The 15,429-nt window shown below is 50.1% G+C and overlaps 1 protein-coding gene and 1 long non-coding RNA gene across 12 annotated transcripts in view; one reads left to right on the top strand and one right to left on the bottom strand.

The window, feature by feature from the left end:
* The window catches only part of CD99 (CD99 molecule (Xg blood group)), a 25,692-nt gene extending 16,695 nt beyond the window's left edge, over nucleotides 1–8,997 (bottom strand). Inside the window, exon 1 of the mRNA XM_019717781.2 lies at nucleotides 8,864–8,997. Within this exon, the coding sequence (XP_019573340.2) occupies nucleotides 8,864–8,930 (67 nt within the window). The 5' untranslated portion in view covers nucleotides 8,931–8,997. The remainder of the gene's footprint in view (nucleotides 1–8,863) is intronic.
* On the top strand, nucleotides 8,324–15,171 carry LOC109438149 (uncharacterized). 11 transcript variants are annotated; one of them, XR_012493512.1, is made up of 5 exons: nucleotides 8,324–8,594; nucleotides 8,704–9,281; nucleotides 9,807–9,917; nucleotides 10,335–14,427; nucleotides 14,524–15,171. It is a non-coding gene; the product is annotated as an uncharacterized LOC109438149 (long non-coding RNA). The 11 variants fall into 11 exon arrangements; XR_012493515.1 differs by having other exon boundaries at nucleotides 10,335–14,028; nucleotides 14,219–15,171; XR_012493511.1 differs by having other exon boundaries at nucleotides 10,335–12,808; nucleotides 13,038–15,171.
* Nucleotides 15,172–15,429: the final 258 nt, after the last annotated feature.

Consider the following 15,429-nt stretch of genomic DNA (forward strand, 5'->3'; position numbering starts at 1 on the left):
AACCCCCCACACCCACTGCTCCGAGACTGGGGGTGGGGGCCGAGGGAAGTTGGAGGCATGAGCGTCTTAGTAGGTTTCTGAGCCTTCGGTCCATCAGAGGAAGCGTGCATGGCCTGTGGTTTCCAGCTGGCCCTTCAAAGCTCCAGAAGTTATGAGGAACATGCAGTGACTCATGCAGGCCAACACCACCGCCCTGCCCGGTGGTGTGTGAGTCAGCCTGACAGCACACGCCCTTCTGACACCCAGTCTCATTCCAGCAATCTTCTTTTCTGCTTGGGTCAGTCATCCTGACACACACAGAGGGCGAGCCGTGTGAATCCCCAAGACCACCCTGGGTATCCAGGCAGATTCCTGCAACAGTCATACCCAAACGGCGACAAATGCACCACAGGAAGCCAGAACGGGGTTCTCTGAAAGTCTATCCTGATGGCACACAGGTGTAGGAATACAAATTTGCATGGAAATACTCACACTAATAAAATGTAAACATCATCAAGTATATACTTTGTACGTGGAACTTGGATAAATCAATAAACACAAATAAAATATACATTATAGAAATAAAAACAGGATCGAAATAAAACAGAAATGTTTAAAATAATAAATGCTACAAATTATAAATTATATAATTTGTACAAGGACCTGACAGATTATATAAATAAATATATAAAAATGAAAGTAGAAATAAATAATAGAAATAAAATTATAATAGAAAAAATATAGTTACAATAACAAATCATAGAAATTTCAAATTATATAATTTACACAGAGGGTGTATAAATTATATAAATATGTAAAACTAAAGTAGAAATAAAAGCAAAAAAGAAGTGAAATATCTGTATAGTAATAAATTATAGAATTGCAAAATATAGAATTTATACATAGAATTTATAAATTATATAAATAGAAATAAAATAGATCTAAAAAGGACATACAGATGGCAAACAGACATATGAAGAAATGCTCAACCTCACTAACCATCAGAGAAATGCAAATAAAAACCACAATGTGATACCACCTCACCCCAGTCAAAATGGTTGTCATCAATAAATCAACAAACAAGTGCTGGTGAGGATGTGGAGAAAAGGGAACCCTTGTGCACTGTTGGTGGGATTGCAGATTGCTGCAGCCACTATGGAAAACAGTATGGAGGTATCTCAAAAATCTGAAAATGGAACTACCTTATGATCCAGCAATTCCACTCGTAGGTATCTATCCAGAGAAATCCAAAACTCTAATTCAAAAAACTTTATGCACCCCTACGTTTGTTGCAGCACTATTCACAATAGCCAAGACTTGGAATCAAACAAAATGCCCATCAGTAGATGAATGGATTAAGATACTGTGGTACATTTATACAATGGAGTATTACGCAGCCATAAAGAAGAAAGAAATCTTACCATTTGCAACAGCATGGATGGACCTAGAGAACATTATGTTAAGTGAAATAAGTCAGACAGAGAAAGACAAATACCATATGATCTCACTTACATGTGAAATCTAAAGGAAAGAATAAATGAATGAACGAACCAGAAACAGTCTCAGAGACATAGAGGAAAAACTGAGGGTTGCTAGACGGGAGGGGGGTGGGGATAAGGGGGAAGGTGAGGGGATTAGAAAGCACAATCGGTAACCACAAGATGGCCACGGGGATACGAAAGTCAATTTGGTGAACGTAATCAATAATGTAAAGATTTTGTAGGGTATCCGATGGACACTTGTCTCCTTAGGGAGACCACCTCAGGGATGATGTAGATGCCTGATCTCTGCACTGTACACCTGAAGCTGAACAATAATGAATGTCAACTACAAGTTTATATACATATATAGTTACAGGAAGCAGAGCACAGCATTAGGAATAGAGACAGTGGAAATGCAATGGCTGTGTGCGATGTCAGAGGGATAGTGGATGGGGTAAGGGGGTTGTCACAGTGTGAGGGATATAAATGATAAATGTCTAACTATTACATTGTTTTGTGCAACTGAAACTAATAAAAAAAAGAGAGGAAAAATAAGTAAAAATAAAAAAGTAGAAATAACATGAATATTTATAACTATAGAAATTACAAAATTAATAATTATAAATTTTATAATTTATACACAGAACTTGTAAATTCTATAAATATATACTTTAAAAGAAGTGAATTGTAGAAATAAAATTAGTATAGAAGTAAATGACATATTTATAATAAATTATAAAAATTATAAATTATGTAATTTATACACAGAACCTATATGTTATATAAATAAACATATGTAGGAATATAAATAAATTATAGAAATAAAATCAGAATAGATACAAAATCAGGCAGTTGGAGGGTCCCTTGGAAAATCCTTTATATTTTCTCTTTAACAAGAATATAATAATTACACAGTAATAATGAAAGTAGGCAGGGATGAATTTTCTGAGTATCTTCTATGTTCCCAGTGTGGATGGGTGGATGGGTGGATGGGTGGATGGATGGATGGATGGATGGATGGATGGATGGATGGATGGATGGATGGGCCAATGGATAGCTGAGTGGGTGGATGAACAGATAGATGGATGGTGAAAACCATAAGGAATTGGAGAGGGCTTGGTGATAAGTCTTAGATAAATTCACCACCAGGATTCAGAAAGTTCCCTTCTGTCTTGAGTTGAGTTTTGCTGAATAGGGCACATTCTGCTCCCCTGTGAAGCCTCACCACTGGTAGTGACAGCTGTACCTCCAGGGTCCACACAACCACACCCGGCGAGGTCAGTGTTATCTCCCCAAGCAGCTGTCAATGCCCCAGCCTAGTGGCCCCAACGCCCAGGTCTTGCGATCAACAGAACTTACTTCCACTTGCCTCTGTCGCCATGTTGGCCACGTGATTTTCAGCAATCTACTGAACTCTCTAACCTCAGAGTCTTCATCTACAAAAGGGCCGCAGTAAATATCTTAAGTGCTCGGTGATGACGAAATAACAGAGCGAACACACTTGGGAACATGTAATGCACCCCACAGCTGTAAGTGTTTGAGAGAACATTCCGGTAGTCAAGAAACCCATGCAACACGGGCTCATGGGAAGGCTGGTTCAACATGGAACCAGCATGGAAACAAAAGTTGTGATTTTCCATCACACACTGACTCACATATACACACACACATATACACAATACAGCCTTCTGACTTCATAAAAACCCTGATGCAGACTCAACCCCCTAGCAATACCAGTCAGATGACACAGGTAGGCTCCCTGGGGACCCTGCTGTAGGGTCAGGGCTGAGAACCTCAGAGCGGGGCCTCCAGAATGCACTGAAGGGTTAGTGTACAGGTCTTCACCTTAACCCATCATCCGGGCATCAGCAGAGAGAATGGAGGAGGGAGGAAGGAAGGAGCATGAACGCTGCTGAGACGGCCATCTTCTTCATCGGGGCAATGGAGAGTGGGTTTAACGTCATTGGTTTCCTCTGCAATCCTATGTATTTCACCTCATGCATTATACTCATATAGATCCTTCTGAGAGGGAGCCCCAGGACTCCTCAAAGTACCCGAACAGTCCAAGGAAGAAACTAATCCAGGGCTCTTGCATTTGCCCAGGAAGGATCTCAGGGGAGGGAATGTGGGTCTCAAAAGAGCAAGCAGACCCGGAGAAAGGAATGTGCGTGGAGAAAGATTAAGGAGATGATAGCAACTGGATTTGCTAACAGGTTGCCTGTGAGACGAGGGAGCTGGCAGGAGTGAAGGGCGACTCTTCAGTGTGAGAGTCTGGGCAAATGGCTGTATCAACAAAGATAGGAATGAAGGAGGAGATGTAGGACGGTGAGAACATAATGAGAAAGCTCCAGACACCATGCCCTGGAGACATCACAGGTGCAGCCACATGGGCCTGACCTCTCAGCAGGTACCTACATAAGCCTAACCTGGAGAGAGATTCGGGGGTGGGTCCTCGGGTTGTTTCGTGTAGCAACTCCTTACCCAAGTCCTGCCACTTCCTTACCTTCTCACAGTACGGAGATTGTTTGTGGTTTCAGAGCAATAAGGTAATGCATACCCTTCCCTGGAAACCACTTGAGATAGGTTGTTGCAGCTACCTCTCGACAGATAGATAGATGATAGATAGATAGATAGATAGCTAGATAGAGATGAAGTTAGCTATCATCTATCTATCTATCTATGTATCTATCTATCATCTATCATGTCCATGTATCCATTCATTAATCGACTGCTATGTCCATCTATTCATCCATCAATCATCTATCATATGCAACCATCCATCCATCCATCCATCCATCCATCTATCATCCATCCATCCATCTATCCATCATCCATTCCTCCATTCATCCATCCATCCATCATCTATCTATCCATCCATCTATCCATCCATCCATCTATCATCCATCCATCCATCCATCCATCCATCTATCATCCATCCATCCATCCATCCATCATCCATCTATCATCCATCCATCCATCCATCCATCTATCCATCCACCATCCATCCATCCATCCACCATCCATCTATCATCCATCCATCCATCCATCCATCATCCATTCCTCCATCCATCCATCATCTATCTATCCATCCATCCATCCATCCATCCATCTATCATCCATCCATCCATCCATCCATCCATCCACCATCCGTCCATCCACCCACCACCTATCCATCCACCATCCATCCATCCATCCATCCATCATCTATCTATCCATCCATCCATCCATCCATCTATCATCCATCCATCCATCCATCCATCCACCCACCATCCATCCACCCACCATCCGTCCATCCACCCACCACCTACCCATCCAATACCCATCCATCCGGGAGTCCGTGGCAATGCAGAAACAGACAGTTAGCAGGAATGCTGGTTACATTGTGTCAGGATGTGTAATGCTCGTCTCCCAGGCACTTCAGTGTGAACGACCCTTCTCAAAAACAGAAGCACTCTATCTAAAACGTTCAAGTCCAGAAAGCAACATGATTGAAAGGGGTGCCCATGTGCAACGGCTCTGCAACTCCCTGAACGGCTGTCACATGGCAACAGATATGTTTATATCAAGACCCCGTCCCCCTGACAGCAGGAACAGGAACAGGAGCCTGGCCAGTGCTTCCTGAGGAAGGCGTGTGTGGAACACGCTGGCCAAGTACTATCAGTGGGTCTCAGCCTATCATGTGAAAAACATGGGTTTTACGGATTGCCTCTACCTCGGAGGGTGGGGGGAAGAAATAGGAAATTCCTGGTTTCCTGTGTAGGGGTTTTTTTAAAACAATATTGCTCTCGAGACAGCAGATGGTAGCAACACTGAGTCATTCTAAGACAAAGCTGAAACACACCCAGATGGTATTTATACCCAAAACTGATACGAGAAGAGCTAGGCAAAGAATAAGAACAGGAAATTCAAGAAAGGGAAGTCCACTGCAGGGCTAGGTAGAGATTTGAAAGATACTACTCATTAAGTAAATACAAAGAGAATTTTTGGGTACTTAGCATCTTTCACCCAAAAGATTGACACAGACAAAAAAAAAAATCCAGCAAGTGTTAGATGGTCTACACGACCATAAGACCACTATGGTGGAAACGTGTGTGTTTGTTACGGGGCTCTTTGTAGTGTAAGGTTCAAGGGTGAGTGTAAATGAACAATAACACTCCCTGTTGAAAACGAGAAGGCATTTTTCCCTCCCTCCCGTTTCTTCCCGCATTTCTTTCTCTGTCCAATTCAAATATACAGCGATCTTTTTAGTGGCCATCTGAGCCTCTCACACAACATGTGGCTGACGGGTTGTACCCACTTGTCTGTGTACAAGCGTGAGGTCTCTTTCTGTCCTCGCAGTCTTAGCCGACTGCCTGAAATGCACACAACAGTCTGTGCATGTCATGCTCTGGGGCTCGGAAAACCGCCCTCTGCCTGGAGGAAATAGTTCCCAAACCACTGCACTCCCCCATCAATCCTGTGTGGCTAAGTCACAATAACACGTGACCCTTTTTCCCTAAAACAGCTCATCCCGATTGGAAAAATCTCATCAGGAGTGGTACCAGGAACTTCACGTGGATATTAGTCTATCTCCCCTGAGGAAAACCTCAGCTGGAAACAGGAAACAAAAGTACCCAGATTATCATCCATGAAATCCTGGCATGACTGCTTATGTTGAATCGGTTAAAATGACTGTGTACGCTGCCTTCTTTCCTAAGCGACAGCGTGCAACGAGCACACGAGGGAGACTTGACAACTCAAGCCAACACCAAAGCCCACACGTGTTTTGGTGGGACCGGCGGTGCCGCGGGAACCCAGAGAGACCTGGTTCTGGCCAGGAGACATCAGCTCAGGTGGGCATTGGAGCTTCCAAACAGCGTCCACAGAAGTGCCTGTGTGATGGGAACATGTGGAGGGAGCCCAGCCCTACTTACAATTTAAGTCACCTCTTTCCTTCTCCCATCTCCCCTCTTCCCGCCCCTCACTGTCCCACAGGAGTTTCCAAATAAACCCGGGAGCACAGGTCCCTGGGTCCCAAGGACTCTGAAATCAGGCCAGTGCTAGTTGCACCAAAGTGGCACTCTGTCCCCTGGCTTCAAGAACTTCTGTAGCCAGACTAGAAACCAAGCCAAACGCGTATTTCTATAGGAAAGTGTGTTCTGAGCTCCGCCAACCAGAAAGCAAACTTTCCTGATAAAACCCCATTTGTGTCTTGGGAACAGTGTCCCAATCCCTAATCCCAGGGGGCTCAGGTAAGGAAGCTGGAGGGGCCGTGGAGGAGGTGGACGCCCAGGAAAACTCAGTCTTCTCTGCGCCTTTGGGGGCCAGGCTTGCTCCCCTGGCCTTCCTGTCCCCCTGCTGTGTCTCCATGTGTCCCCAAGCCCATCCCACTGCCACCAAAGCCTCAACACCAGCTTCCTGAAACCATCAGCCCTCTTCGCATTGCAAGGTACCGTCTGCATAGAAACCAGGCAATTCCGGGCTATCAGTACTGTGGGTCTTTGCTCTTGTTTTGTTTCTTCGAAACATAACAAAATAATCGATGCTATAAAGCACAGCACAGGGAATATAGTCAATAAGATGGTGACAGCTGTGTGTGGTGCCAGGTGGGGACTTGACGTATTGCAGGGAATCCATTCATACGTCATATAAATGTCTAAGCACAATGCTGCACACCTCAAACTAATACAAAATAAGATTGAATGTCAATGGTCCCTGAAAAAAAATTTTTTGTCTCCCCCTGCCCCCCACTCCCCCCACACACACATGCAATCCCAGATCAGCCAGCAGAAGGGTAACGGGAGACAAGCTTCACAACCCAGGCCCAGCCACCCTTCTCTGCAGTATTTACCTACCCTCTCACTCCTCTGAGTGGTTGGAATGCTGCAACTCTCACCCTGCTGGTGGCCCTTGGGTCCCACCGGCCTGTTTGCATATTTCTCTTCCCCGAGTAGACAGTACATTCTTGGGCGACCAGAGCCACTGGTGACCCATTTCCCTGGAGCCACACACACAGTAGGCGCTCAGGGAAAAATGAATTCCGGAGGAATATACATGCATAGCCAGCCACAGGGATAAATGAGAAACTGTGGGGACGCCCACAGAATAAACGGAGCGCGCGCGCGCGCACACACACACAAACAAGAAACCCTATGAAGAAGCAACTTCAGTTGTGGGGCGACCAGGTGGGATGGGGGGGACACTTAGGGAGGAATGAGAAGCATGAAAACCATCTCAGCCCCCCCACCCCCACCCCCCAGCACGCTGTTCCAAGATGTCCCCCAGGGATCCTGCCCAATTTCTCCAACGTCACCCTCCAGGCCTTCTCCGCTGTCCCGTCTCTCTGTCCGGTTTCTCACGCCCAAAATCTGTCCGCCACCCATCAGACCCGTCCTGACACTGCACCCCACTCCCCGGCGGGCCACTGCAAGGTAGGGCCTTGATAAACAAGGAGAAATAACGCACCGCTAAGTGGAGAAGGCTGCAAAACGCCACGCCCACCAGATCCCAACTTTCCTTTTAGGAGAAGGGCGGAGGGAGGGATGAAGAGCGAGACACACCCCAACTTCCATTTTAAAAGGAGAAAGAGAAAAACACAGGCCAGGAAGACGCCGGGCTGCCCGCAGGGAGTGTGTGGGGGGGCCCAACGGGAGGGGGGGTTCTGTTCTTGCTACTTCACCTGTGTGTCCCTCCCAAATTATGTCCTGGAACACACGGACAGTACGTATACTAATAATAGTTTCTAGTCCCGGCCCGCGCCTGTCCCCAGGGCCGGGCGCCCAGCGAGCGCCGATGTCCCCGTGTCCCCGTGGAGACACAGCGAGTTTTCCAACGTTTTCACGGCTCGGAGTTTTCTCTAACTTTTCCCTCCCCGCACCCCGCCTCCCCGCCTCGTCAGGCTGCCGAGCTGCATCCAAATTTAGGCCCAGGGCACAGGGCGTGGTTGGGAGCGGCCAGCGGAGGAGTGCCTTGGGGGCCCCGGAGGGGGCGCAAACGCGGGCCCGGGGACAGAAGATTGTCCCAGGGTGGAGACTGGGAATGTCACCGCTCCCCTGGGTCCCCGCAACGTTCAGAATGGGTGATTTTGGAAACCAACGCTGACGGCTCGCCTCTAGAGTGCGTCCAAACACGCCCAGGAAGAAAGTTGGAGAGGCAGTGAGTGCAGCCGCGTCCTCGGGGCGTTGGCCACCCGTGGGCACCGCGCGTCCCGCTGGGGAGGGTCCGGGTGTCCCTGGTCTGCAGCCTCCATGCGCCCCTCCCACAGCGTGCGCCCGCGGCCCTCCCGGGGGTCCCGGCCTGGGCCGGCGGTCCGGGTGTCCCTGATGCGCCGCCTCCATGCGCCCCTCCCACACCGTACGCCCGGGGCCCTCCCGGGGGTCCCGGCTCGACCCCGTGGGTCCCCAGCGGCCCCGCCGCGCGCTCACCCCGGACGGTCGTCAGAGTGCCCAGAAGGCCGAAGAACAGCACCACGAGGGCGGCCCGGCGCGCCATGCTGCGCCCGGCGCCGCACAGCCACAATCCCCGGAGTGGCTCGAGCGGGTGGCAACGGCGGGAGTGAAACCCCCACGGGGCGGAGCCCGCGGCAGGGGTGCGGCGCTGTTACTTCGCTCCGGCCTGCGCTCTCGCCCCGCCTGCGGCCACCCCCACCCAGAGGCCCGGGATGTGGGCGCATGGGGCGGGGAGGGGCGGGCCCGGTCCCCTAGGCGGCCTCGATGTCGGAATACAACCCCCACCCTCCTCGGGAAAGTATAACCCTCTCTGCTGGAGAAAGTGTGAGGCCGGACCCCGCGTCTTCCCGCTTCCACCTCCCGTTAACTGGGACCCCCAGCACCGCGTCTCTCGGTACATAGCGACACCCCCTCCCTCCTCAGGAAAGTGAGGCCCCTCCGTGTCTCTGCACCCCGCCTCCGACCCTAACGGGAACACCCCCTTCCTCGCAGATCGCTTAGAAGAGCAAAGTGAAATACTCTACCTTCTTGGGAAAGGGGGGGCCCACTGCCTGCCCACGTAGCAGCCCCCCAAAGCCCAGCCTGCACTCACAGAGCCTGGCACACGGGTTGGGGCTTTGGGGTGCAGTGCAGGAGCCCCCACTTCCCAGCCTAAGCAGGGATTTCCCTTGGAGAGGCCCCCAGTCCCTGGGCTTCTCGCCCACACCAGGGGTGGGGGGCGGGGAGGGACTGGACATGTCTCCCCTCTCCCATCTGAGGCAGCTGGCACCCTGGTCGGGGTCTCTGGGGACATTCGCAGGCCACCCCTGCCCTGTGGCTGTCCTTCCAGGTCCCAGGCTTACTATATATATTTTTGTTTGTTTGTTTGTTTTGTTTTTAATTAAGAGATTAGCTTAAAATTCAGCCCCTATTCCTGCAGGGTCTGGAGCACCACCTCAGACAGAGAAATAACCCTGAGTCACATGCCTGCATTCCACCCTCCAAAACTTTGCGGCAGTTCCTTTGAGCACAGCCGTCCCCTCCTCCCAGGGTGAGTCAGCGCCCATCCCCCTGGCCGGCCTCACAGCTGCCCAGCTGCCACTCACGCTGGACACGTGGGTCGCTGGGTCGCACACACACCTGGCCCGAGGCGGCTGGACCTACATCCGGTGTCTGCGTGAATCCTCACGTTTCAGAGGCAGCAACCTCACCCCCCGCGTCTGCACCCGGCCGTTTTTCTTATCTCTGGCAATAAAAACACAAAGACGGCGATTGGCAATTCAGAGGCATGGCGATCACGTAATCACTTTCCAGGGATATTTAAAAAACAACAACTGCCTAGGAAGTGTTGCTTCTAGTCCTAAACCTGGCTTATCCAGAGTCCCCCACCCCGCGCCCCCTCCGCGTCTTTTCCTTCCCCTCCCCCACGCAGCCTTGACTCTGTGAATTAGCTCTTTCCCTTTTCCAGGCCACAGTGTTGGGACCGATGGAAGTTGGGGACCCCAGGCCCGGAGCAACTGTTACCGGAGTGTGGGTTCTTCTCTGCCCCATATCCAGGTTCTTGGCAGCTCAAGCAAAGAGTTGAATGAGACACAGAAATAAAGTGGTGAAACAGCAGTTTATTAGAAGAGATAGTACACTGCAGAGAAATAGGAGCGGACCCCAGCAGCAGCCCAAGGGCCCCCCACTAAGGGAGGCCTGGGTGGTTTTTATCTTGTTCTCTCAAATGGGCAGCTCCTTTCCAGGGGTGGGACCACTTGATTGACACCTGTGATTGACAAGGGGTTATTACCTCATCTTTTTAGACTGTGCATGTTCCTTCCCAGAATTCAGTCTGTTATAATGATATTAATGACCTTCCGGGCATATGCATGATATTATAATGAGGGTATAATGAGGCCCAGGTGAAACGAAGGTCGTTGTGGCCTTTACTGCTCAGGTGTGAGTGGCCGGTTTAATCTAGTTGGGTATTTTGTACCCATTTGTTCCTCACAGGGGTAGATAATTACAATGAAAAAGGGAAGTCTTGGGTGGAGAGGGGAGGTCTTTTGGGAGGTCACATCCTGTGGGTGGTGCAGGAATGCAGAGACCCAATGCATATCTCTAACTGCCTGCCTTGTTTAACCCTTGAGAGACGTGGTCCCCATAAAATCTCTATGGGAAGTTGAGGGTCAGAAGGTCTGGTCTTCTGTATCTGCTTCCTGCTGGGCAGGGGCGTAGAGCTGTCCCTACCTATTTGGGGGATTCATGGAACTCTCGTCCTATCTGATCTCAGATGAGAGAAAGGGGTCCTGAGATCCACCTGGAAGACCACATTATACTGTACTGCCAATCTTGTTGGGGTATCTGTATCCCCAAGGCCCCTGAATAACGAAAAATAACTTTTAATTAATAAATCCGTTCGCTCTATAGAGCCTGGGACCATTCAACCAGTCATTCCGGTGGCATTAATTGTCCAGGAGTTAGGCCCGGAACGGGTAGGCGAGAACATTAGGCTTCAATGAATACAACCAACAAGCATACATCACAAGTTTCAGGGCAATTATCTAGAGCAGGGGGTAGGAGATTTCTATGCTTCAGGTTAAAAACCATCTATTATTTATGATTAAGAAACTAATGGAGTTAAAACACTAGAGAAAGAAAACTTAGAGTTTCTGTAGTGAGAAGCCCTTTCATTTGGCCTGTATCACAGCAGTGTGGGATGTGAACACTCAGTGCCTCATTATCCAGGATGAAGGGAAGCTGGAGCTGCTGCAGCCACGTTGGCACCTTGAGGTAAATCAGCCTGACAAGCGTAGATGAAAGAAACCACATGCTACCTGCAAACACCCACGGTTCCTTCCTGGGACCTTTCCTTCAAAAGAAGCTGTTCTTGGCCAATCTCCAACCTCTGGCCGTCGGCGGCACTGCCCCTCCTTTCACTAGCCTTAATGTTCCAGAAGATTCTGGAGACAGCATACATCTTATCACTGAGAGCTGACGTCCCCATCATAGGCCATGACAGATATGCGTTGTCACTCTCTGACTTGCCAGGCTTTGAGGCTTTTTTACTGAAGGTGGTACCGAGAGGCATTTGGAAGGCTTCACTCTCTGATTCATTAAGATGTCCTTTTGGCTTTTCAAAAAAAGTGCTAGGTTGCTTCCTTGGCTCAAAATAAAAGTGCATCCTGCAGACGCGTTGGTGACAAGAAGCTTTTTCACTTCCAGAGCGAAAGTTAAATGAATTGCAGCAGCCTCTTGGGTGGGAGCCAAACTCCAAGGGAAGCATCTTGAAGGAAGACCATAAGCTGGACTGAGAGAGGGACTGGCGTGCATCCTCGGGCCGGCTTCTGTCGTCCATGTTCTGGAAATCCTGTGAGATCACTTATACCGCACGTCTTCCGCCAAGCAGCACAACATGTGCAATTTCAAGAGACGTGGAATTCAACGTCCCTCTTGCTGGGAAGGGTGACATTCCAGAAAGGTATGGGGGCAGACCTGTCGCGGTGCCCGTTCATGGAAAACGTCCCATGTGGCACCCATGCCGTGTGCATCCTGGCTGCCGCGTGCTCTGACACCCTCACCTGACACCGTGCGCACCTCTCATCCGTGTATTCAGCACCGGTGTACCTAGCACGCAGTGTGTTTGTGGTGTAATTATACGTGCGGAGCATGAAAAGGTGAACAAGGCATGTTCTGTCCTCAGAACAGCCCACCTGCCTCTATGGAGGGATATTCAAAACCCGACCTGTCCCCTGCAGTGCAATGCGCTCTACAGATGGAGATGGGAGGGGAAGGAGTTGGAGACCACCATGTTCGTGGGTTCAGAAGCGTTTCACTGACAAGACGCCTTGAAGATGGGCGTAGGGGAACATTCGTTTTCTAGATGCAGAATGGATAGGGCTGCATTCCAGAGGGGGTACCTGCAGGGTCGCTGCGGGGAAACAAGCACCCATGACCCATGTGAGTAGGGAAAGGGGTCAGAGGTGAGGGTGGGGAGGTCACCTGGGACCGATGGGGACCGCTGTTGCCTGCCTTACGAAGGGGAATGGGGAACCCCAGAGGAGTTTAAGATGGGAATTGGTGCAGAATGGCCGGCTGGGAGTTGGTACCAAATGGCCCGAATGAAAAGTGACTTCTTGAGACGGGAGAGGAAGAGGGAGACATTTGGGACCCACTTGTGTCTGTGCAGAGAGAGACGCTGAGAGCCTTGACTGGAGGTGTGGTGGGCAAGATGGCAAGACGGAAGTCCTCTGCAGAAACTGCCGGAAGGGAGGGATCTTATGATACTTTTGTTGTTGTTGTTGGGGGTTATTTATGAGCAAAGTAAAGGCTATGAGAATGCAAAGCACCTGGGTTCTTTCCCCCACCTGTGCAGCTCTTTAGAACGTCCTCGCCCAGAAAGCACACTCCCCACTTCTTACTGCCCGTTCCTCTGCTTTTTCCGGGACCCACTGAAGCAGTCTGCCTGGGCGGGACACAGGACACTTGTTGGTTAGCGGTCGTTCCACACCACAGAGTGGTCATAAATCACGTCCCGCTGTGTGGTTTCCCGGGGTACACCTTGTTTGTGGGCAGAAACGGCTTCACATGAGTCTGCAGGAAACACAGCCCCTCTCTTTTCATCACCGTGTTGTCTAACGTCTTCCTGGCTGCAGGAGTACCAAGTCCACACTACCCTCTGGGCCACAACTGAGGGCTCTGGGACCTCGTCCCTTCACACCTGTGCGTCCCTGTCCCTCAAGGTCTCCTGAATTCACAATTACCTTGAATCACCATCAAATTCGTGAACAACAGACATTGACTTGTGACAGGTGCTAAAGCTGGGAGCCCAAGGTCAGGTGTCAGCAGATTCTGTGCCTGAGGAGGACCCTCCTCCTGGTTCAGAGATGGCGTCTTCTCCCTGTGTCTTCACATGGAGGAAGGGGAGATGTCCGGGGTCTTGAGTGAGGTTACTAATCCCATTTATGGGGTGCCACCATCGTGACCTCAGCCCCTGAAACAGCCCACCTCCTCACGCCATCCCAGTGGCGTTCGGATTCAACATACGGATGTGGGGAGACACACCTATGGAGCCTGTCACAGGAAGGTGCAGTGGTTGATTTGACCCCAAGAGACCAGACGCCATTCAGAAGTGAACAGAGACGGAAGGAATGCAAAGGGAACTTCATTTTGCACATGGGGTGAGCTGCCAGGTGGCCGTCCCTTGTCCATGTACGTCTTCTCAGGCTCAGTTGTGCGTTATACAGACGGCTCGCACACGTGGGCACGATGAATTGCCGCCTTGTGTCAGCTTTTTTTTTGCAGGGTGACTTGGTGTCTTCCCCCAGTGACAGGTGGAGTCCATGGGTTCACCTCTTCTATCTGCAGCAGTGCTGGCTCTTGTTTTGGCCGATGGAATGTACCAGAAATAATGTACATTTCTGAGCTTCGGAGCACTTCGTCTTGGAAACCTGCCTGTGTCCCCATGTGCATGCGCCTGAGCTGTCGTGGCTGACAGAGCAGGTGCGGCCAGGACACGCTGTCTCAGCCAAGCCACAAAGCCGCCTGCGCTTGTCCACTCCACGGCTGACCGCTGACATGTGAGACCAACTGACACCAGAAGAACCACCCGGCTGACCCCAGCCCCAATAGCCCAGCCACAGAATAATGAGTGAAACCGGTGGTTATCGTTTTAGGACACCTGGTTATGGAGCGGTTTGACCTACTGGGAGAGCTGCACACAGTAGGAGCTGCTAGGGCGTCACACCTCTCCCCTCCACCTCTGGCCTTACTGAGACTGTACCGAGACCTTAACATTGTGCTAGGGGCTCTGGGGGAGGAGGGGAGTCAAAATAAAGTCATCCTCACACTGTTTGCAATCCCTTTGGGTTTGGAGGAAGGAGAGGTATACAGTTCACCATTGTGAGCTGTCTGTCTGGCTTTCACTTCCACATGCAGTCACCTCCTGGAGGTCGACCGCCAATGGGCTGGTGTGTGGTTCCCAGGTTCTTCCCAGGTTTGCGGACTATCCCCCTAGTTTCCATCTTGGCCCTGTGTGTGCAGAAAAAGGTGCATGCAAAAGGATGCAGCAAGAGTGGCTTGGAATACAAGCATCTTACACTCGATGGTAACAAGTGAGGACACTTACAACCCTCTTGGATCCTTGCAGGAAATTATCAACATCCTCATAATCAAAACAAGGAAATGAACGCTAGGTAGTTGGCTGCTAACTCAGCAGTGAGAGCTCGTTTTGGAAGCCGTATCTTCCCTGCTAGGGCCAGGTAAAGACACCCAGACATTGTACTTGCACGTTCTGATCTGTAAATAAATAGCTGGCAATTCTGTCAGCGTGTTCCTGTGTGTGTGTGTGTGTGAGAGAGAGAGAGAGAGAGAGAGAGAGAGAGATGAGTTTCTGCTGAGCTGTGACTCACCCTCCCCAATTTCAAATCCTGTTTTCCTCTCTCTTGTGGCCTCCCAGTTGCATAATTCTTAAAACACAAAAGCCCACTTTCACCTCAGAAACCCAGCGACTGCTGCTCAGGGGCACCCCCGGCTCTTACTTTTCCCCTCCAAACACGGTGATAAAATAACATGTGTTTATT

Source organism: Rhinolophus sinicus, chromosome X, assembly GCF_036562045.2.
Source record: "Rhinolophus sinicus isolate RSC01 chromosome X, ASM3656204v1, whole genome shotgun sequence".
NCBI classification, from domain to species: Eukaryota; Metazoa; Chordata; class Mammalia; order Chiroptera; family Rhinolophidae; genus Rhinolophus; species Rhinolophus sinicus.